General features: G+C 36.0%; 1 protein-coding gene across 2 annotated transcripts in view; it reads left to right on the top strand.

The window, feature by feature from the left end:
* PTPRO (protein tyrosine phosphatase, receptor type O) overlaps window positions 1-23,992 on the top strand; it is a 268,013-nt gene that overhangs the window by 152,931 nt on the left and 91,090 nt on the right. For both annotated transcript variants that reach the window (XM_008067533.2, XM_021717326.1), the window contains exons 2-4: window positions 1,815-2,088; window positions 21,091-21,249; window positions 23,067-23,219. In XM_008067533.2, the coding sequence (XP_008065724.1) occupies window positions 1,815-2,088; window positions 21,091-21,249; window positions 23,067-23,219 (586 nt within the window). The remainder of the gene's footprint in view (window positions 1-1,814; window positions 2,089-21,090; window positions 21,250-23,066; window positions 23,220-23,992) is intronic.

Here is a 23,992-nt window from a genome sequence, read left to right as displayed (position 1 = left end):
AGGGTGACTATAATTAACAACAATTATATATTTTCAAATAGCTAGGAGAGTGGATTTTAAATATTCCCAACACAAAGAAATGATAAATGTTTGAGGTGGTGAATATGCTAATTACTCTGATTTGATCATACCTTCTTCATATATTGAAGGCATATATATTATATAATGTAGATGTGTATTGAAATATCACACTATAACCCACAAAATGTACAATTATGTGTCCATTAAAAATATAAATAATAAAAACCAAAATAAATAAATTGGTTAAGAGGTAAATGCCCACATTAACTACTGCCATCAGCAATTCTTTCATTCTTTTTTTTTTTTTTTTTTTGATTTGGAGTCTCACTCTGTCACCCAGACTGGAGTGCAGTGGCTGCTCCCAGCCACTGCAGCCTCGACCTGCTGGGCTCTGGCGAGCCTTCCGCCTCCAAGTAGCTGGGACTTCCAAGTAGCTGGGACTACAGGTGCGCACTACCACACCCGGGTAATTTTTTATTTATTGTAGAGATGAGGTCTCAGCAAGTTGCCCAGGCGGGTCTCGAACCCGCAGGCTCAGGCAATCCACTCACCTCAGCCTCCCAAAGCACGGAATTACAGGCTGAGCCACCAAGCCCGGCCATTTAACAGAATGAAATGAGTTAGTTATGTGCTACGTGATAGAATCTGTGTTAGAAAAATAAGTCAAAAGAAGACAAACATGTGAAACAATAATGGAACTCATTTTTTGTACTTGTGACATTGGGCAAGTGATTCAATCTGTCTGAGCCTCAGTTGCCTCAACTACAAAATGAGATTGAACAGAATAATGCCTTTCTCATAGGTTATTTTGAATATTAAATGAGGTGATTGTGTTTATAGAGTGCCTAGCATAGTGCCTGGATCTCTGTAGATCCTTAACAAGTTTCAGCAATTTTTCTGTCTCGTTATTACTGAAGAGAAATCTGAGACTCAGAGGAGTGAAATAACTTACTCCCCAGGATACTGCAGATTCAGAAAACAAGTTAAACACAGATAAGTGGTACAAAGTACGTGATTCTTTTTTTGAGACCAAAGAGAAGGATTAATTCTGTCCACAGAGTCTGGTACAGAATCAGGAAGAAATATTTAAACCAACTGCACATATGATTTTTCAAATATTGCCCATCAACATTTATTTGGAGACTTGTGGCGAGGTTTTCAGTCCACCAGCTGCTGACTTTTCCATAGACGCCCACAGATCTTCCATCTGGTTCCGTCTTCACTATCATAGCTTCTCTCATTAAGGGCTGGTTCATCTTTAATGACGAGGATTATCACAGGTTTCTCAATCCTGACTTTTTTTTAATTTTCAGAACTGACAGGTGATAAGGGAGAAAGGAACTAACCGCCTTGATATATTCTCCTAAAGCATTCTTGGGATGACCACAGCATCACTCCTTCTAAAGCAAAAAGAGTATTTCTTCAAATCATGTAACTTCAGTCACCTAGCTAAAACCAAGGACTCTCCTGGAACCTAAGTGTCAATATGACTTTCATTCATTATTTACTCCTCCACAGGATGTTTATTTTGTGGTGTTATATGACATAATTTGTGAACTGGAAGCAGCTTTTCAATAGAGAAAAATTCTCAAAGTAAAACCCTGAGAAGATCATTAGTCGTAAAAGGGATAATCTTTCTTTCTGATTTTCCTTGTATAATTAAAATTTCTATGTAACTCTATTTTAAGAAATAACACATCACAAACACTAGTTTTAGAAAAATTATCTTAGTATAACTTTTTGCCAGTCACCTGAATCTGACCTGTCTCCTGTTTTTCTCTTTTCTTAAGCAGAATGCTACAGCTTTCCATGTAACTGTCCAAGATGATAACAGCATCGTCGTCTCTTTAGAAGCTTCAGACGTCATCAGTCCAACATCTGTGTATGTTGTGAAGATAACTGGTGAATCCAAAAATTATTTCTTCGAATTTGAGGAATTCAACAGCACTTTGCCTCCTCCTGTTATCTTTAAGGCCAATTATCATGGCCTTTATTATATAATCACTCTGGTAGTGGTAAATGGAAATGTGGTGACCAAGCCATCCAGATCAATCACTGTGTTAACAAGTAAGCATGATGTGTAATATTGTCCTCTGTGTGTCTTCACTGAGTGTATTTTCATGGGGCCTTAATTGAGGGAATCAGCCCAGAATGGCAAACTCACTCATCCAGAAGTCAAGTGATATAAGTTCAAAGTTCTGCATTATATTAAGACTATAGATTCTTGCTGAAGTTTGATAACGTTTACTGTTAACCTCATGATAAACAAAAATCTGTTTTAAATTTTAAAAAGTAGACCTCAGTAAGGTGGTATATATTGATATTGAATTAAAGTTTTAGATTCATGATTGGACCATGTAATTTCTGCTATAATTACTTAATAATGTGATCATAACTTGTCTATTTTTTTCCAGAACATGTAATTTCATACTAAACAATTTGATTTCAGAACAATGAATTTATACTCATATTTAGCTTGCTCAAATTCAATTACACATTTTTGAATGAGAGAGAAAAACATATATTTATCAGTTGTTATAGTCTACCTTACCTTCAAAATAGCCTTGGCTTCCACCGTCCAAGAAAAATATCAAGAAAAAAAAATCACTGATATATTAACCTTCAGACATTCATGTCATAAAGAGTTAATGTTGGTATTAGGAAGGTTTTAGGAGTGGTTTTTACAATGTGTGATTTTCACTTCTTTCTGACTTTAATATCTAATCTCAAAGTAAGATGCTACTCTATTTACATGTTGAGGCATGATAGAATAATTGATGTCCATAAGACGGTGGAGTTTATCACTAGAGCAATTTAAAGGCTTGGCAAAGTGTTTTTGCTCATGTTCTTCAGTGCAAGTTTTCCAGTGGCTACAATTTTTTAAGTGCCAGCTATGTGCAGTCATTCTGATTACATTTAGGAAAAAGACAGCGATGTCTGTTGGTATAAAAGAAGAAAGAAGCTACAAGAAGTAAGAACTTAGAACCAAGCTAGAGGACATATTTTTAATATATCTGTAGAAAATTAATTAAGGTCTCCATTGGCAGAATCCCAAGATCAGTATTGAGTCCTAAAATTAGGATGGCACAATCCCAAGAACTTCAAGGTTTATAGATGTAATGAACAAATCTAGGAATTAATTGAACTGAAGGAAGAGTGTATTCTGGTAAAATACAGTCTTAAGCAAGTTCTAGAAAAAAGGTGAATTGCAAGTCAGGTTTGGACAGCAGATCTAGGCATATCAAGCTTGCAAAACAAACTCCTCGAAATCAGAAGCTCTGCCTTACTCATCTTCGTAACTTCATAAACACCTAGCTGAAGCCTTATGCTTAATAGGTGATCCATAAATATTCATTCAAGTTATTCAAGCAAGTAACAGGAGAAAGCCAGGAAAAAAGACTAAGAAACAAAACATGGAACATGGAACTATGATGGCTGTTGCTGACCCAATATTTCTTAGCATGTACTTAGCCATTCCTAATCAGACAAAGCTGGAGGATTCCGTTCTCTAGCTAACTGTTCGTGAGGAAATTTGGTAAGTAAGTAAATGCTAAAATATTTATAGACTATCCCACTGATATTTTAGCACATGTACTGAGTTCTGTTCAAAATATCTTTCATTTTCCTTTGTGATTCTTTTCTTTGACCTGTAGGGATTTCATGTGTGGCGAGTGTCCAAAATTTTGGAATTTTTGCAAACATCTTTTTTTTAAAAAATTGATTTCTAGACGAATGCTCTTGCGATCAGAGTATCTGCTGTTCACATGTCTTCTTTTGAGAATGTCTATTCATATCTTTTGCCCACTTTGTAATGGGGCTGTTTGGTTTTTTCTTTTCGGCATGTTTGATTTTCTTGTAGATCCTAGATGTTAGGCCTTTGTCAGACATACAGTTGGCAAATATTTTTTCCCAGTCTGTGGGCTGTCTTCCTGCTCTCTTGATGGTTTCTTTGGCTTTGCAGAAGCTTGTCAGTTTGATGAGGTCCCACTTGTCTATCTTATCTTTACAGCATGGGCTGTTAAGGTTTTGATCAGGAATTGGTTACCAGTTCTAATTTCCATAAGGGTGTCTCTTGCATTTTCTAAGGTTCTTATAGTTTGAGGTTTTACATTTAGGTCTTTGATCCATTAGAGTTGATTTTTGTGTATGGAGATAGGTAGGGGTCTTGTTTCAATCTTCTCACATGGTCAGCCAGTTTTCCTCGCACCATTTACTGAATAGGTTCTTCTCTTCCCATTGGTTGTTGGTGGAGGCTTTGTTGAAGATGAGCTGGTTAAGAAATTGCGGTTTGGTTTCTGGAATCTCTATCCTGTTCCATTGGTCTATATGCCTGTTCTTGTGCCAATACTAGGCTGTTTTGATTATTGTAGCATTATGATAAATTTTAAAGTCTGGGAGTGTGGTATCTTCTGCTTTGTGCTTTGTTTTGTTTTGCTTTGCTTCTGAGGATTGTTTTGGCTATTTGTGGTCATTTATGTTTCCATATGAATTCCTATATTGTCATTTCCAGGTCTGAGAAGAATACTGCTGGTAATTTAATGGGTATTGCTTTGAATCTGTAGATTGCCTTGGGTAGGGTGGACATCTTAACAATGTTGATTCTACCAATCCATGAACATGAAATATTTTTCCATTTGTTTGTGTCATCTTTCATTTCTTTGAACACTGTTTTGTGGTTTTCCTTTTAAAGGTCTTTCACATCTCTGGTTAAGGAGATGCCAAGGTATTTCATTTTCTTGTGGTTATTGTGAATGGAATTGTGGGTTTCTATTTGTTTATTGTTGGTATATAGAAAAGTGACTGTCTTTTGCACATTTATTTTATACCTTGAGACTTTTTCAAAGTCCTTTATCAATGCAAGGAGGTTTTTGACAGATTCTCTTGGGTTTTCGAGGTATAGAATCCTGTCATCTGCAAAGAGCGATAACTTGATTTCCTCTTTTCCTATTTGGATACCCCTGATTTCCTTCTCTTGTCTGATTGCTCTAGCTGGGACTTCTAAAACTATGTTGAAAAGGAGGGGTAAGAGTGGGTATCCTTGTCTTGTTCCAGTTTTCAGGGGAAATGGTTTCAATTTCTGTCTGTTTAGCAGTATGCTGACTGTAGGTTTCTCATAGATGGCTCTTACTATTTTGAGGTATGTTCCATCTGTGCCTAGATATTTGAGGGTTTTTGTCAAGAAGGGGTGCTGGATTTTATTGAAAGCTTTTTCCATGTCTAATGATATAATCATGTGGTTTTAGTTTTTACATCTGTTGATGTATTTAATTATGTTTATGATCTTGTGAATGTTGAACCGGATCTACATCCTGGGGATGAAGCCTACTTAGTCATGGGAGATGATTTTTAGATGTGTTGTTGGATCCTGTATGCTAGAATCTTGTTGAGAATTTTAGCATCTATGTTCATCAAGGATATTGGCTTGTAGTTTTCTTTCTTTGTTGGATTGTTACCTGGTTTGTGTATCAATGTGATGTTAGCTTCATAAAATGATTTGGGAAGAGTTCATCTTTCTCAATTGCTTGGAATACTTTCAATAGGATTGGTATCAGCGCCTTCTTGTATGTTTTGTAGAATTCTGCTGGAAAGTCATCTGGTCCAGGGCTTTTTTTTTTTTTGTAGGTAGTTTTCTTATGACATAGTCAATTTCCTAGATTTTTATTGGTCTATTTAAGGTCTCGAGTTCTTCTTTTTTCAACCTGGGGAGATTGTGTGATGTCAGAAAGTCCTCTATTTCCTTTAAGTGTTCAAGTTTGTTTTCATACACGTATACATAATAGTCTCTAATAATCTTATGTATTTCTTCAGGGTCAGTTGTGACTTGATCTTTTGCATTTCTGATTGTGTTTATTTGGGCTTTTTCTCTTGTTTTCTTGGTCAGGCTAGCTAGAGGTCTATCAGTCTTGTTTATCCTTTCAAAGAACCAGTTTTTTGTTTCATTGTGGGGTTGTTTTTTTTTTCTATTATATTTTTATCTTCTATGTCCTGAATTTGGGCTTTTATTTTAGTGATCTGAATTCTTCTGCTGAAGTTAGAGTTTTAGTGGTCTTGCTTTTCCAGCTTCCTTAAGTGATTTGTTAGGCTGTTAACTTATGATCTTTCCATTATCTTCCTGTGTGTTCATAGAGATATGAATTTCCCTCTGAGTACTGATTTCATGGCATCCCTGAGATTTTGGTAAGATGTTTCTTCATTTTATTTTGTTTCCAGGTATCTTTAGTCTCTGTTTTCATTTCACATTGACCCAGGAGTTGTTTAGCATCATATTATTTAGTTTCCATGTCTTTGTGGGCTTGGAGGGAACTTTGTTGGTGTTCATGTTTATTTTTATTCCACTGTGGTCTGAGAAGGTGCATGGCAGTATTTCAATCTTATGGAATTTGTTGTTGCTTGATTTACGGACAAGGATATGGTTGATCTTAGAGTATGTTCCATGTGGTGATAAGTAGAATGTATATACCATGGTTGGTGGTTGGAGTATTCTGTAGGTATCAGTTAAGTCCATTTGGTTAAGCATCGCATTGAGGTTCTGGATCTCCTTGTTGAATTTATCTTCTGTATCTTTTTAAACTTTTGATAGCTTAAAGGGTATTTTGTCTGATAGTAAGATCATGACTCCTGCTCTCTCTTGTGTTCTCATTGCCTGAAATTTTGGTTCCCATCCTCTTACTTTGAGTCTGTGTCTTTATTTGTGAGATGAGTCTCTTGGAGACAATATATTGCTGTCTCATGATATTTTATCCATTTTGCCATTTTATGTCTTTTCAGTGGTGCATGTCATCCATTCACATTCAAGCTAATTAGTGAAATGAGAGAGTTTGTCTCTATCAGGAGATTCTTAAAGAACTTGTTGTTGTTGCTGCTGTTTGTTTGTTGTCTCTCTTTTGAATTTTAGGTTGATTCATGTGTATTTTCAATCTTTTTCTTGCATCCTTGTAAAGGGTGCTGTTTTTCTTTTTTCTTTTCTTCTTCTGTGTTTAATACTTTCTTAAGTGTTTCTTGTAGAACTGGACTGGAGGCAGTGTAAGCTCTTAGGGATTGAATGTCTGGGAAGCATTTTAATTCTCCATCATTGATGAAGCTTAGCTTAGCTGGGTAGGTAATTCTTGATTGAAATTGTTTTCTTTGAGAACTTTGAAGATTGGGTTCCAAGGTGTCTTAGGCTGAAGTGTTTCTGTAGATAAGCCTGCTGCTATTCTAATTGGTCTTCCATGGTAGGTAGTCTGACCTTTTTCTCTTGTTGCCTTTAGACGTTTTTCTTTTATAACTACTTTGTGTAGGTGAATTACTATGTGTCTAGGAGTTGGTCTTCTCATTTATTGTTTCGCAGTGGTTCTCTGAATCTCTTGTGTTTGAATGTTCAGGATGAGGGAAGTTTTTTTTTGGATAATTTCATGGAATGTTTGTTCCAGAGTGTCTCTGTCTATCTGCCTCAGGAATTCCAATTAGTCCTAGATTTGGCCTCTTGAAATAATCCCTTATCTCTCAGAGGTTTTGTTCTGGCTTTTAAAGCTTCTTTTCCATGTTTTCAACAGTTTGGGTTAGTTCCATATTTTGGTCCTCAAGCTCTGAGATTCTTTCTTCTTCTTGGTTAATTCTGCTTTCCATGCTTATCAATTTGTAATTTATTTCATTCACTGTATGCTTTATTGCTGCTATCTCAATTACCAACTCCTTCATTCTTTCCCCTTGTCCCTCCTCAACTCTATTTATTCTCTCTATTAATATCTTGATATCTGGGTTTGTGGTTTGAGACCAGTCATTCTGGAGGCTCTTTATTGTTTGCAACCTGAAGTCTGTCTTCTCAGTTGCTGACCTCCCAGTGGTCTATATGAGACCCATATTCTTCCTTTGGCTTTTCTTCACTTGTGTAGATATTCCTCCCCCTTTTTTTCAACCTATTCTTTAATTCTGTTGTTCAGGTGTGGAGGGGTAGTTTTTACTTCTGCTTGCTCTATTTCCTATTCTTCCTTATGTGGATCCTCTGACTTTATTCCATTCTGAAGCTGGACTGTGGGTAGAGGGCTATACTTTTTACAGTTTTGAGATTTAATTGAGGAGGGGAGCTGTGATTCAGAAACTATCTGAAGGGTTTGCCCCTGAAAGTAAGATGAAGTAAGGAAAAGAATGGAAAAAGGAAGGATGGGGACAAGAGGAAGATGGAGAGAGAAAGGAAGAAGAGGGAAAATAGACAGGCATACCAACTAACAAATGAAAAGAGATACAAAGACAGAACAGATTAAAAAAATGAAAACATACAATCATATAAACACACAAACCAACAACTCTTCCCGGCCCCCAATGATGTACTCTTCCTCAGAAATATGCATACACAAACAGGAAGTCTGAAAACAGCAATAAAATAACAGAAACAAAACAAGTATGAGAATGTAATCAAAACCAGAAAGAAAGAGAGAAGAGGAAAAGAAAAAGAAAAAAAAAAACTAAAACAAAAAACACACCAACAAGCCGATCAGACTCAGTGATCTATCACAGAAACAAAGAACAGAGTACCATATGGTCTCACTCATAAGCAGACCTTGAACAGTTATAATACTATAAGAAAGGGATTGGCAGTAGTGGGAAACTGTCAGGGGAGGTGGCTGGGATTGGCAGCTGAGGGAAACTGCTAGGGGAGGGAGGGCCATACCTCATCAACAAGAGTATCTGCATAATCAATGTTTATATACCTAACCCTGAATTGTATCCCACATCTTTATAATAAAGAAAAAGAAAAAAATAAACACAAAAAACAAGCAAAATAAACAACAAAAACACACACACACACAAAACTCTCTGTGCCTGTTACTTCAACTTCCTTTTAGCTCTGGTCTCCCTCCCCTCCCCTCTGCTCTGGCACAGGTTGATAGGGTTCCTCTCAGCATGGGTCAGATGACCTATGGACTACTGTGCGAGGGGGGTGGATCAGATCTGGACCTGCCCAGCTTGCTGCTGGTGTTGTCAAGTCTCCCACTCAGATCTGGGGTGTCTGTTCCTGTTCCAGTATGGGGGAGGGGCATCTGTCTCTTAGAGTTTGATGAAATAACCTCTAGGTCCCAGGTTGGAGGCTGGGTGGAGCTGGGCAAGGCAATACAGGTATCTGTCTGGTCCCCGGACAGAGAAAATGACTTTCGTGGGAGTTTCCTCACTGGTAATGGGGCTCCTCTCCAGCTCTACCTGATCAGCTCTCTCCATGGAACCGGAGCTCCTGCCGCTCTACTGTCACAGGTGATGGTGTGGGCAGGGAGTCAGGTTTTGGGGGATCTGCTGCATTCCACGGCCTTTTCTCAGGAGAGCCCTGAAAATATCAGAGGATCCTGTGTGCTAGCGATTCCAATCTCAGGGTGGTGGGGGGTTGTAGTCCCCTCCAGGGGAGTGCCCTGAGTGCATGAACCCAAGTCTCCCCTCAGACAGGCACACTTAATTTATAGACATTCACTTTTGCAGAGACTCTCAGTCCAACCTGTCTTGTCGCCATTGGGCCAGAAATCCCTTCTTACTGATTTTCTATTTAATTATTCAGTGGATTTGTCTGTTTTTCCTTTCATTTCTTTTCATTTATGTTTTACGTAGTTTAAATCTCTGTTATTAGGTACAAACACTTTTAGGATTGCTATGTCTTCTTGATAAACTGTCCCTTTTATCTATATGCAATGTACATCTTTATTCCAAGTAATTGTCTTGTGTTGAATTCTACTTTGTTTGATATTAATGTAACCATTTTAGTTTTCTTTTGTTATGTGTTTGTGTAAGCATACTTCTTCCATTCTTTTATTTTCAGCCTACTTATGCCTTTACATGTAAATGGGTTTCCCATAGACAGCATAGAGTTGAGTCTTCCATTTTTTTCCCAACCTGAAAAAATCTTTCTTTTAACTAGAGTGTTTAGACCAGCACAATCTAATAGAAGTAGAGTGCTAACAGCACATATACTATCTCTTAATGGAAGACACATTAAAGGAGTTTTATAAAAGGAGAAATTAATTTTAACATGACTTTCTTAATCTATTATATTCAAAATATTATTGTTTCAACATGTAATCATTATAACACTTTACACTTTTTAAACTTTTAAACAAAATTAAAGTTAAATAAAATCAAAATTTTAGTTCCTCAGATGCACTAGCCTCATTTTAAGTGCTCAATAGCCATATGTGGCCAGTGGTTTCCAATTCAGGTTTAGATCACTTATATATAATGTAATTCTTTATATGGTTGATTTTGAATTTACCATTTTCTAGGCTGTTAGTTGGAGGAGTGGGGGTGAGTCAAGCCTGGGATGGGGATGAGATGGGGAAATGAGCCAGTCCTAGGGTGGGGATGTGATGGGTGAATGAGCTGGTTTAGTCAATCGCTGAGGAGGGTTTAGGACACTAAACAACCTCAGTTCATTGCAGATTTCATATTCTTCCTATGGTAGGCTGCCAGGAGTAGTAGAGGGTATTTCTCAGTGTTCCAGTTCCACCCTCAGCATGCAGCAAGCCCTGAACACCTGCACTATAGAAGGGTTCCCCAACCACTGACTGCTGTTGCTTTTAACTTAAGTTTTGGTGGGAACAGGGGAGGCTCCTCTTGGTCGTCCCAGTTCAACCTCAGGCTTAAGCAGACCCTGTGATCTTAAGGGGGACATCTTCAACATTATTTCCTCTTGCTTTACACTGCAGTCAAATTCTACCTTAAATCTTTGAATCAGTTTCCTGCCTCTTCTCCAGTCATAGCAGAATTCTACTTTGTGTCAGTGCAGGATCCTGGGCTGGAGAGTTTCTGCCCCTCTCTCAGGAACAAGTATCTTTGGCTTCTATCCATTCCCAGGAGAAGGGGTCTTTTCCTGGAAACTAGTGGGGAAAAGTTTTTCTGACGCTCCCCAATACATTAAGACTTCTGTTTTGCATTCAATAGAGGTCCAGGGAAGTAAGTTTTCTTGCTGGCCTCTTAATGACTCCAATTATCATCTGCATGCCTGTCCGCCCTCCCACCCTCCGCCCTCCTGCTTGCTACCACCCGCCCCCCCCCCCGCGACCCTACAGAAGGCAGCTCTCTCCAGACCCTTGTCTTGTTCCCAGTAGTTATCATGAGCACGTGGTAGAGGCTTAGGGGAAGAGTTAGAGAAAAAGAGTTGAAACTCCATTTGTGTCTGGTCCTCCCTATTGTTCTAAACCTTTGCTAATCTAGAACTTTCGGATGATGTTCTATATCTGCATTGTCCAATATAGTAGCCACTAATTTTAAATTTTATTCATTTTCAATTCATTCTAAATTTGATTTAAATAACTCCATGTGACTAGTAGCTACCATATTGGACAGAGCTGTTCTACACTGTTATTTAAACCATGCTCAACCTTTATAAATTCATTAAAATCTTAGCTGCTTTCTTCTTCTTGCTTCAGTGGAGGCATCTTCTTCCTGCCATGCTCTGTCAAAGATGAAACAGAGTGTCCCTCATGATTTTGTGGATTACTTGGTTTTTCCTTGTTGTTGAAAGGGGGAAGAAGCAATTTTGTCCTGAGGCTTTCTACATCTTAAGGGGAAGAAGAAATTTGCATTGAAATCTTAAGAGTAAAATTAATGAATGAGGTGGTCTATCGCTGTTGTATCTCATTCTACCCCATTTTTAAAGGCTCCATTACATTATCTCTAAATTCAGAAACAATAATAGGTTGGGAATATAAGTAGAGATTAATGCATAAATATTTCTGTTACATTAAGCATGAGGTGGTAGTAGGTGACATTTGGGTTTCAGTTTCTTCCTTAATGAAAAAAAAAAGACTTAAAGTCCATGATGACTAAGATTAATTTTTTGAGCTCTGAAACTAACATTATTTGTCATATAATGATGTGTTTTTGTCATCTTTATTTTTTCTAACCAAAAGCTTTTTAAACAAGTTTAGAAAACATCTGTAGTATCTGCTCACAGAGTTGACACATTGCTCTTGAGAATAAAAGAGTACGTTTGTTGCAGTCATTTATTGTGTGTTAGATGCTTGTCTTGATGAAATAAGCAAAGACAAAGCAATTGGCCTCTGGGCAGTCCTTTGATATTTTGCTATGGTTGTTCTGTCTGTCACTCTCAGAGAAAGCTGAAAAACATGGCAAAGAATAAGTTTAGCACAGCCAAGTCATTTGACCTGTTCAAAAGAGTTTCACAAACCTTAGGCTCTGATATCTGATTAATATTTAACTGATTGAAAGTCTTCAGTATATTGCATGCACTTCAGAAGGACGGGGTAGTTTCTCAGCAGATAAAATAATACCTGGGAACAATGCTTAGAAATTTAGAAAATATACACAGCTGTCTTGTGTGTCAGTCAAGTTTTAGAGGTAGTGGCTATAGACATTGCAGAACACACATGGAGACACTCTACAAATATAATATTCTGTAAAAATCTATGATAAATAAAAATAATCCATTAAATTTTATTTATTGGGTAAACTCTGCCATATTATGGGTGACAGAGAAATAAAGTTAATAAAAATACCTATATCCAAGATGTTATACTATAATGGAAAGACAAAAACTATTACAAAAATATGATAAGTTATATAAAAGAGATTGCATTGCCTTCTACGAAACATTGGGAAGGTGCCACAGAAGAAACAATCACTGCAAAATTTGTTAAAAGTATAAAGAATGAAAATTGTTATAGCCATAGTCAAAGTCAAAGAGAATGTTTTGTGCAAAGAATAGAGGCACGCATAGCATAGCACACTTAGTGGACTGCAAGAAGCTAAGATGGCAAGCACCAGCTGTTCCAGAAGATAACAAGAGAGGTGAGTAGAAATGCTGGGAAGAACTTTAAGTACCTTGCAAAGGAGTTTAGATCTTAACCTATAAGTGATGAGGAAGAAATAACATAAGATTTGATTGGAGAAATCTCCCTCTTGTAGCAGAGCTGAAGGTCACAAGATCCTGCTTGGAACAGAAAAACTATCAAACTAATGTTTGGGGCAGTGGAACAAAGCATGAGTTCTAGAGTCAAAACAATCTGGAAGCTACATATACAGCCTTGGGCAGATAATTGCTTCCTCTAAATCTTAGTTTTCAAGTGTATAATGCATCCCAGGGCTTAGCAGACTTTTTCTTTTCTTTTTTTCTTTTTTTTTAAATCAGAGTCTCTGTCGTCCAGACTGGAATGCAGTGGCACACTCATGGCCACCACAGTCTCAATCTGCTAGACTCAGGCAATCCTTCTGCCTCAGCCTTCCAAGTAGCTAGAACTACAGGCCCAGCTAATTTTTTTATTTATTATGGAGATGAGGTCTCACCAAGTTGCCCAGGCTGGTCTTAAATCCTGGGCTCAGGCAATCCTCTTGCCTCAGCCTCCCAAAGTGGAAATTACAGGCATGAGCCACCATACCCAGCAGAAAACTTTTCTATAAAGATCTAGATAATAAATCTGTTATATTTTAAAAGCCATACTGTCTATATTGCAACTATTCAATTCTGTTGAAGCACAAAATCCGTCATAGACAATACATAAAACAAATAAGCATAATCATGTTCTAATAAACTTTATTTATAGACTACAAAAGTTAAATTTCATATAATTTTCATGTGTCATGAAATAATTTTCTTCTTTTGATTTTTTGTCAATTGCTTAAAAACAAAAAATCATTCTTAGCTTAAAAGTCATACAAAAACAAGCAGCAAGGTAGATTTGGTTTCTGGACTATGCTTTACTGATTTGAGCTGTTGTATAATTGTAATATAAAATATTAGAATAATTATAGTACCTATCTGGTAAGAGGTGCTATACAATAAATATTTATGTAATATAAAATGAACTTCTTAACAAAATGTGTAGCATGAGCAGAAGATCAATAAATATGGCTGAGCACAGTGGCTCATGCCTGAATCCCAGCAATTTGGGGGGCCGAGGTGGGAGGATTGCTTGAGTGCAGAAGTTCATGACCAGCCTGGGCAACATAGCAAAACCTCATCTCTACAAAAATAAAAATTAAAAAATTAGCCAGGTGTGGTGGTACACACCTGTAGTCCCAGTTACTTGGGAGGCTGAGGTGGAAAGATCACCTAATCCTAGAAAGTCAAAACTGCAGTGAGCCATGATCATGTCACTGAACTTCAGCCTGGGCAACAAAGTGAGACATCAACTCAGAAAAAAATATTAAATATAAGCAGTGCCAATGGTATTAAATAGAAAATGACTAAGGTGTCAGAAGCACAGAAGAATTGAAACAGGTTAGTTAGGCAGGGAAATGCCAGTGAGGCAGGGATGATTTGTTTAAGATAAAGATTCTGACTAAAGTGAGAATATCAAGCAGATTGCAGGCTTAGAAGTTTTGAGCAAAAACAATTATGAAAAGTAAGGTAAGACTGAAGTTAGGGAGAATAATTTCGAAAGCTGTTGTAATGTTCTAAGAAAAAAAATGATAAGGGTTTAAATTAAAGTAGCAGGAGTGATGGTAACCACCCCTCCTGGGCTGTGGCTGATACTGCTGCCAGCCCCACCCTAGTGGCCTGTTGGATGTAGCTGAGGTGTCAAGTAGCTCTGGCCTGGGACCCAGAGTGGGTCTCTTTTCCCTACACTTGCCATCAGAAAGGAGAGTCTAATCACAAGTACTCTTCCTCAAGAAAACGCTGTCAGAAGAGACATATTCTTAAGTCTCTCACATCAGAAGCAAAGGTCACTGAACACTGATACAATTGCTTCTTTAGTTTTTAGTTCAGCAAAACCGTAATTTCCAAAAGAACACCTCTTAGCAGTTACTAATAAACAGAAGGACACTTGTGCTTTCTTGAAATAGTATTTGCCCCGCAATGGCCTTTCTTTTTCTCTTCTTTGAGATAATTACATCTAGAACTTTCAAAACTTTATTTTTCAGGATCTGTCTTGAATGATTCAAAGATTATTAAGGAGCATAAAATATTCTTAAATTTGAATGTGAGTTTTCATTATGTGGGACACCTAATGAGGGAAAAAATAATCATATTAAATCTCACATTTTTATTTTTTATTAAAGAAAAAATAGGAATTGCAATGTTAAGATTTCTAGTCAAAGTAATGCTATAATTTTGGAGGGCTTTGTCATACACTTTTTGCTCCTGCCACAAAGCAAAAAGAAAACCAGAAGTGCATTGCCAGGCTCAAAAACACAATATTGGTATCTATGAATCAGAAATAAGACAGAAACCCAAAGTGCAGAAGTGAGCTGAAGTAATGGACCCTCGGTACTCCAGGTCTGGAAAAGACAGTGTTAAGTTTGAGCCCTGGTATAGCAAGAAGAACAGAAATACTCCATACTAGACAGGGCACAGAACCAGGCTCTCTGCTGAGAGCAAAGATTGTTGCTATTTGAGGGGAAAAAAATGCATATACAATGATCTGGGGGTATGGTGGACACATATTCATCTTACTAGCAAGGTACAAGCCTAGTTACCCTCTAACTCAGTGAATGAACCTGGCATAGCCACTATATCATCCAAAATATCAAGAATCTCAAAATAATATTATATGCCTTGTTGTATACTGGGGTTTCTGGTGAGGTGAGAGGGTGCAATGGCTTAACTATCTCAGAAGCGAGAAATAAGCAACAAATTAAAGGATGAAACAGCATAAAATGAACTGAGAGCCTCTGTTTTAAAACACACCAAGAATCTATGCTAAAGAGGATAGATATCAAACAACTGTAATATTTCAGATTATATTTTAAACAGCAATCTAACAAAAATGTACAGTATGTTTATGATCCTCAAATACATGAATGTAAGAAGAACATTTTAAAAGATCAAGGAATAAAAAAATAATAAAATTAATGAATAATTAAACAAAAATTGGCAGACACTGAGTACAGTGACATGTGCCTGTAATTCCAGCTACTCTAGAAGCAAAGAAAAGAAAAGGTAGAAAGAAAAAGAAAAGAAAAGCAAAGGGCTGAAATGAAACAAAAACATATAGAAGAAACATAAAAAATTAAAACATTAAGAAATAAAAACATAATCATGTAAATTAATTTAAAATTTAATCAATCTGGATAAAATTAATTTAACTAATTTAATTTAAAGTCAGCCCATTGAAAAACTTCCATAGATGGGATAAATTCTATACTGATAACAGGTATAGAGAGTTAGTTTTTTGTGTTTTTTTGAGTTAGAGTCTCACTCGGTCGCCCAGACTGGAGTGCAGTGGCCGCTCCCAGCCACCGCAGCCTCGCCTGCTGGGTTCTGGCGATCCTTCCAGCCTTCCGAGTAGCTGAAATTACAGGCATGCGCTACCATGCTCGGCTGATTTTTTGATTTATTGTAGAGATGAGGTCTCGCCTGCCCAGGCGGGTCTCGAACCCGCGGGCTCAGGCAATCCACTCACCTCAGCCTCCCAAAGGCGCAGGATTACAGGCTGAGCCACCGAGCCCGGCTGAGAGTTAGTAAATTGGAAGATAATATTATACAATTGCCCCATAACATAACACAATGAGACAATTCACAGGCCTGTGGTGAGAGAGTCTCTACCTAATGAGGCATAAGAGTTCAGGAAAAAGAAATGAGGGAATGGTTGGCACAATATTTGGAGAGATGATTATGAGAATTTCCAAGACTTAATGAATGACATAAATCCACAGATTGACAGAGCATTTCCAGTACCTAGTAGAGTGATTCAAGAATAAGATCTGGCCTAAATATATGTTAATAAAACTATGGATTATTAAAACTAAATAAAATAAGTAAGCTTGAAAAGTATCAAAGGAAAGAAGCATAGTATCTACAAAGAAATCACTATTCCACTGATAGAAATCTTCCCTTTTGCAATAATTGGTGCAAGAAGACAATAAAACAATTCCTTCAAAGTACTGAGGGGAAAAAAATCTGTATACCTAGAATTGTATACTCAGCTGTATCAAGAAAAGAGATAAAATTGAAATCTAATATACAAAGCATAGAGAATTTAACACCCATAACTCTAACTTAAAGCATTATTAATCGATACATTTCAGCAAGAAAAAAGGTGAATCTAGATGAAACTTTAAGAAACAATAAAGGTCAGGTTCAGTGGCTTAGTCAATAATCCCAGCACTTTGGGAGGCTGAGGTGAGTGGATTGCCTGAGCTGGTGGGTTTGAGACCAACTCAGGCAACTTGGTGAGACCTTGTCTCTACAATAAATCATGGTAGTGCATGCCTGTAGTTCTGGCTACCTGGAAGGCTGAGATTGAAGGATCACCGGAGCCCAGCAGGTTTGCGCTGGGATGGCCCTGAGTGTTCCACTGCACTCCAGCCTGGGTGACAGAGTGAGACTCCAACTCAGAAAAAAAGAGAAAGAAACAATTTTTTTTTAAATGACAATGGCATTATAGAATAGGACAAGGATTGTATTACAAATTACCAGGAAAAGATGGGGAAAAAACCCCACAAACAGGCAAAAGAATCAAACAATTCTAAGAAGAGGGAAGCTGAATGTCCAATAAATATATGAAAAATATTGTCTTCTCCTTGAGCAGAAAATTAAAACACAGAGACAAAATTTCATACACTCCAGAATGGCAAAAATTTAAAACACTGATACAAGTAAATGTTGGAGAAGATGGAGAAACAAGAACTGTCATACACTGTGTATAAATATGTAAATTGCCCTATTCAAGTTAGAAAACTTTCTGAGACTATCTGATACAGTTGAAGATCCATACACGACACTATCCAGTATTTCCAACCTAAGGAGACATGCCACAAACATTTATTGCAGTATTATTTATAAGAGCAGATGATTGAAAGCAGCCAACCTGCAAAAGAACAAATAAATTGTATAGGCTATATAGTTGTAAAATGGACACATATAAAGTTTCTAAAAATGCTTATGATGGACAAATCTCAGAACAATGTTAGGTGATAAAAGCAAGCTGCAGAATGTTATGTTTGATATGATACCATTTAACATAATATTTTAAAACATGAAATAATGTTGGATACATACAAATATAAAGGCTAAAAAAAGGTATGAGAAGAAAAACACCAAATTCAAAGTAATAATTTACCTCTGGCCATGGCAGGAAAAGAATGGAGTCTGGGTAAGTTATATAAGAGAGTTTCAACAATATTTTGTAATACTTTATTTCTTTAAAAAATAAAAAAGACCTTCAGCTGGGTGCAGTGGCTCACGCCTGTAATCCCAGAACTCTGGGAGGCCAAGGCAGGAGGACAGCTTGAGCCCAGGAGTTCAAGACCAGCCTAGACAACATAGCAAGATCTTATCTCTACAAAAAATACAAAAAAAGTAGCCAGGTGTGGTGGCATGTGCCTATAGGCCTAACTACTAAGTAGGCTGAGGTGGAAGAATTGCCTGAGCTCAAGAGACTGAGGCTGTTGTGAACATGATCATACCACTATGCTCCAGTGTGGGCAACAGAGTGAGACACCCAACTCAAAAAAAAGTAATAAACAAAGATATTATTAAATGATTCACATTGTCCATCATCCCTATTTCTATCCATTCCAGAATGGTTCCTAAAACAAGAAAGGGAAGTACAATGGAGTGGTTGGCAGGGAAGGGAGTATTGAATTAGATTATGATTTAACCTAGTCATCACTGAAACACAAATGAGTGACCACAGCTCTGGTTTATACCATATCACCTAATTAAAAAAAATAATAATAATGAGAGAAGTAACTGGAGAGATAGCAAAATACTTTTGGCTATGCATTTGAGTTCTACTGAAAGCAGTAATTCATAAATTGAATATACCTCAGTAATGCCGGGACACAGACTTTATGATTTACAGCTGACCTGGGTCATTTACACTGAAGCTGAGGAAAAGATATGAAGCAAACATGAGAGCAGTAATTTTATAAATTCTTAGTTTAAGGTTTAAGTAGCTTGCAGTAGAAAATAAATCAAAAAATAAAATATTTGTGCTCTTATCCACATGTATGTCTTGAATTTCAAAGTTTGACTTTGGTTTTAATGTGCAGACTTCATGCCTCAGAGCATGAAAGATTGAGTGGCTTTCTGACTTCTCTTTTCCTTCGAAGAAACTCTAGTGAGAATGTTAAAGGAATGCAGTAGTGGAGAGGTTACTGCTCAGTGGCTATTTGTTCTGTTCGCTTTCATTTTGGTTCTGTTAGAGTCAGTCAATAATTGAATTTGGTACATTCCCTGGGTTAATAATTTGGCTGGGCTGAAAGATTTTCAAATAGTTCAAAATGTCTCTGAAAGTTTTGAACTCAAAACTCAGGATCTTCCAGGGGTTGGTTAGTTTGCATAGTACATAAGTGAGTTGATTCTGACATGTTACCTTTATGTAGGAAGAGCAGGGATAAGACAGAAATAAAATAAAAACCTTTTAACAGACTATAGCACACAATCTACAGAGATGTAATCACAAAATATACTGCAGTCTGAAGGCCTTTCTAACTTTATCACAGACATTGGCATGGTTTTTTCAGAAAATTCCACGAAAAATCAAGGCTTTAATATATAGCTTTAATCCTTTCTGGATCTCTTAAAGTCAGAAACAAAAATAGGTTAAGGTCCTGAGGAACAAAATGAAATATGTTCAGCTACAGATTGGTACATACTAGATACTCAATAATTATTTATTGGATGAATAAAGTCAGATTCACTCATTAATTAAGTCAGGATTCTCATGTTATCAAAACTGAAATGTTAAAAGTGTGAAATTTAAACTAAGGACATTGCTTTAATTTAGGCTATATGTGATGTCTAAGAATTCACTCAATTCTAAAATTTTGAATCTAAATTATTTGTTTTGTCAACCTAAAATAACTAAAAGTGTCAGAATCTAATTTAAAGAGAATTTATTTAAGCATAAAATGTAAGGATGACCCACTCAGAGATGCCAACTCCAGAGGAATGGAGTCAGCAATCCAAAGTAGGGAAGTTAAGTTTTCATTTATATAGACAGAGACAGAGGAGTTTTTAGTAGAATTGCAACTTTATTCATACAAGATTAATACATAGTTGCAGCAATTTGATTCGTTATAGACAATGACTCTTTTGGGAAGGAGACATTTAACATCTTTTTTACAGTAAAAATCATGAGTTTTCTGTCATCCAGTGTAAGCAAAAGAGGACAACAAAGGGAAAGTTAATCTATAGTAAGGATCATTAATTAAGAAGGCAGGAGGTTTTTGTCCCTGATGTCATTTAATTATCTCTAGTAATTGTACAAAACAACAACAAATAAATAAGAAAGTGAGCTAATCTATAATCTAAGAACAGGAGTTATATGTGACTTTGATCACAGCCACATCTCTCCTAAGGCTGAAAAAATTTGGGTGGTTCTAACAGCTCTTAAATTTTGTTTTCATATTTTAATAACACAAGAGTTGACTCCAAACCAAATGTCTTAAGATATTTTTAATAAAATTAATATAAGCAAAATGTGTACAATACCTTCTTCAGAAGGGTGGGAGGTCAGTAATTTACAAGAATTTTGTGGGAGGGCAGGAGGCATTTTTAAAGTTTTTGGATGAATTAACAACTTAAGTAAAATAGAAATAAATGTTCTTTTAAAATTCTATAGAAAGAGTGGTTTCATAAACACCACAAACTAATTTTTACATTAAACAGTTTGAAATTTTATACTTAATATAGAAAAATAAGTGCTGAATTCACACAAAGAAATAAATAGTCACATAAACTATTTATGTTTGGAGCCAAAATTGATTTCCTAATACTGGTCTACTACTGATATCAAATTTTCTTGGCATGAGGAAAGGCAAGCCAAGAATCTAGAGCTATAGACAGCCACATACTTGCTCAATTATCTTTGACAAGCAATTTAAAGACTGAGTTATCATTATATTTATCTGTTGAATGGAGATATTAATATTTGCTCTTCTTAGATCTCAGGATTGTTGCAATAGGCAAATGGGAAAATAACTATGAAAGTTCTTTGAAAAGCAGAAAGCATCACATAACATGTGCTTCATTAATTACTGCTAAGGAGAACACTCACTCAACTCATGAGTACACAGGGGTTTAGTGCTCACAGAGAGTAAAAATATGTGTGAAATTCTAATAGGTATAATCCTTGGTTCTTTCAAGTATTGATAATGGCTGTTTTCTCTTTTCTCCTTTCTCCATTTTCTTTCTTTCTGTAGAACCTCTACCTGTAACCAGTGTTTCAATATATGACTATAAACCTTCTCCTGAAACAGGAGTCCTGTTTGAAATTCATTACCCAGAAAAATATAATGTTTTTACAAGAGTAAACATAAGCTACTGGGAAGGTAAAGATTTCCGGACAATGCTATATAAAGGTAAGCAGCAAAAAAACCCAAAAAAACAAAACTGAATCAATGATAGCTATAACTTTGTACAAAGCTTTTCCCAAACGGTAATTGTATTCTCAGTCTAAAGAGGTTTTACAACACTATTTGACCTATAAATAACCCATTAAAAATAGTTACTGATTCAAGAAAATCTTGTTTTGAGGTGCCTTAGAATGTCTGGTTCGTTAGTTAAAAGTCATGTCTTGCATACAAGTAACACCCAAAGTATTACCACTTACCTGTTACGCGTGCCGATGGCAGCATGTCCATGCAAAAAATAAATTCAAGATTAAGTTTAAAAGTACATCTATTTCATTGCGGGTATGATAGAAGGTCATTTCTAGGACTGGGAAGTCAGAGTGCTATCCTTTACAGCATTTTGTTTGGCTGATCCAAGGTTATCCTCAGATGCAAAAAAGTCAGTCCTTTTAGGTTCCTTTGTATATACTTATTTACCTGTATGACCAGCTAAATTATCGCATCATTACATAAAAATTGGTTTCACTAATTTTACTGACTTGATGGGGACCTATTGGGGAGGGGAGAGAAAAGCACCCAGGAAAATTAATATTTCAAATTATTAAAAAAAAAAAAAAAATGTCACTTTCTCTGGATGGAAGGGAGGGATGGGATAAGAAGGAAAGGAGAGGGCATTCAATTTCCTTGGGAGTGTTTCCCAGTGAAGGAACTTGAATACTCTCAGGACACATCGGTGGGGAATGAGGAGTGGGTAGTGGTATCGAAGTTGGCTGGTTGTTACTGGAAGCATGTATTGTGAGGTGGAGAACGAATACTGAAGCATGGAGGGCATGGAATTCCAAAACATGTCCCTCTCATCTGCTGCTTTCACGAACTTCCTTCTTCCATGGATTTGTTTTTGAGTGTGTGTTGTAAAGCTTTTTTTGCTTGATGTTTGTTTGTTTCTGAGACACTTTTAAAAATATATGCAGTGAACTAGGAGTTTTTAAAAACTTTTTAAAAATCAAATAAACATAAACTCTACAAATCATTACATTATTTCCAATGAAGAAAGATTATCCAAAAATTAATCAATGGAACCTTTTATTTGCCTGTAGATCACATGCAGGTTCAAGTTTATGAATGATTAAAAAGCAATTACTTTAACTTTAGTTGTGTTAAATGCCATGAGTTTAAACATAAGTTAATTAATATACTCCTAATTTTAAGTAAATTAATTAAAATTTTGTAGCTTTAAATTTAACAGGTGGTACTTCTAGCTTTTTTCTCTCTCTCTTTTTTTTGAGTGGGACTGAATTTTTAAATTTATTACTATTTTCTTTAAAGTTTCCTAAATAGAATCCAAATTTTTCTTTTCTTTTTTTTTTGAGCAGGTCCTGTCTGCCAACTGGCATATACATCAGTCTACTTTTAAATTAGACTGGTTTTTTTTAATAAGTGAAAATATCTCTTGTAAAACTGCTCTTTAGTAGGTTATAAAGTGAAAAAGTACCTTGAGATTTTATCTTAAAGTAAATGGCTAACAGAAACCTAATATACAATTCTTTATATATTATCTTTTTCACTTAATACCACCAAAGTTCCTGTAATAAAAATTTAATTCTAATTGTGCCTAATCTCCCTAAGAATTCTGGCCATAAAAGACCCCAGGATTGAGTCTAAAAACACAAAATTTTATCTCTAGCCTTCTACTAATTATTATTGACTATATCTGAAGTTGAATGAAATATTTTATGGATATTTAATCATAATTGTTTGGAACTTTCTAGAAGTGTATAACATTTGGGAGACCATATTTTTAATGTAATTGATTTTTCTCTTCACAGATTTCTTTAAGGGAAAAACAGTATTTAATCACTGGCTACCAGGAATGTGTTATAGTAATATCACCTTTCAGCTGGTATCTGAGGCAACTTTTAATAAAAGTACCCTTGTGGAGTACAGTGGTGTCAGTCATGAACCCAAACAACACAGAACTGGTAAGCCTTCCTAAGAATCAAATTTAGTGAAAAAATAATGAAATTTCATGTTAGTATATACTTATTTTTATACTAAAAAATATTCTATCCCAGGGCTAAGAAATAAAATATATATGTTCAATAATCTAAAGTAAATTGACATCAATGTAAAAGGAACTGAGAAGGATATTCAATAAGAAAAATCTAAAATATGTAAATGCAATCATAAATTTGTAATCTCTGAATAAAAAGTTATATGACACTACCAAAGATTATAATTAAGTAACTTATCTGGATCTAGTAGGCATTAGTTATTCTATAACCTAACAAATGTTCATATGGCAGAAAAACAGAGGAGAGACATTCTAGAACAGATTATCAGATTGCTAAAGGAAAATATTGGAATTCAGATGTATTTAAAATGTGCTGTGCTTAATTTTAGTTGCACTACCAATAAGTAGCACTATTATAGACTAGGTGGATGAATGCATAGATGGGTGGAAGAATGGATGAATAAAATAAATATATACTAAGCACCCATCACCAATATAAGCAGCATTGTATATATCTAAGGACTCAATAGGAATTCTGGAGAGGTCATTTTTATGAGCATTGGGAAGGGTTTATAATAGATCACCCCAGAGATTCTTAAAATTTGAAATTCTAAGATGTCATGGTTTCTATTCTTTAGTCTAAGACCGGGAAACTATTTTATCTATAAATCACCAATTCACCTCATGTCAACATTCTCTTTGTATTTTTTGTTAGTCCATTTAAGTAAATCAACATTAATT

This window comes from Carlito syrichta, unplaced genomic scaffold, assembly GCF_000164805.1.
Source record: "Carlito syrichta isolate Samal-C Ts95f unplaced genomic scaffold, Tarsius_syrichta-2.0.1 Scaffold309689, whole genome shotgun sequence".
Lineage (NCBI taxonomy): Eukaryota > Metazoa > Chordata > Mammalia > Primates > Tarsiidae > Carlito > Carlito syrichta.
The sequence above is the reverse complement of the archived record's forward strand: the minus strand, read 5'-3'. Positions and strand labels throughout refer to the sequence as shown.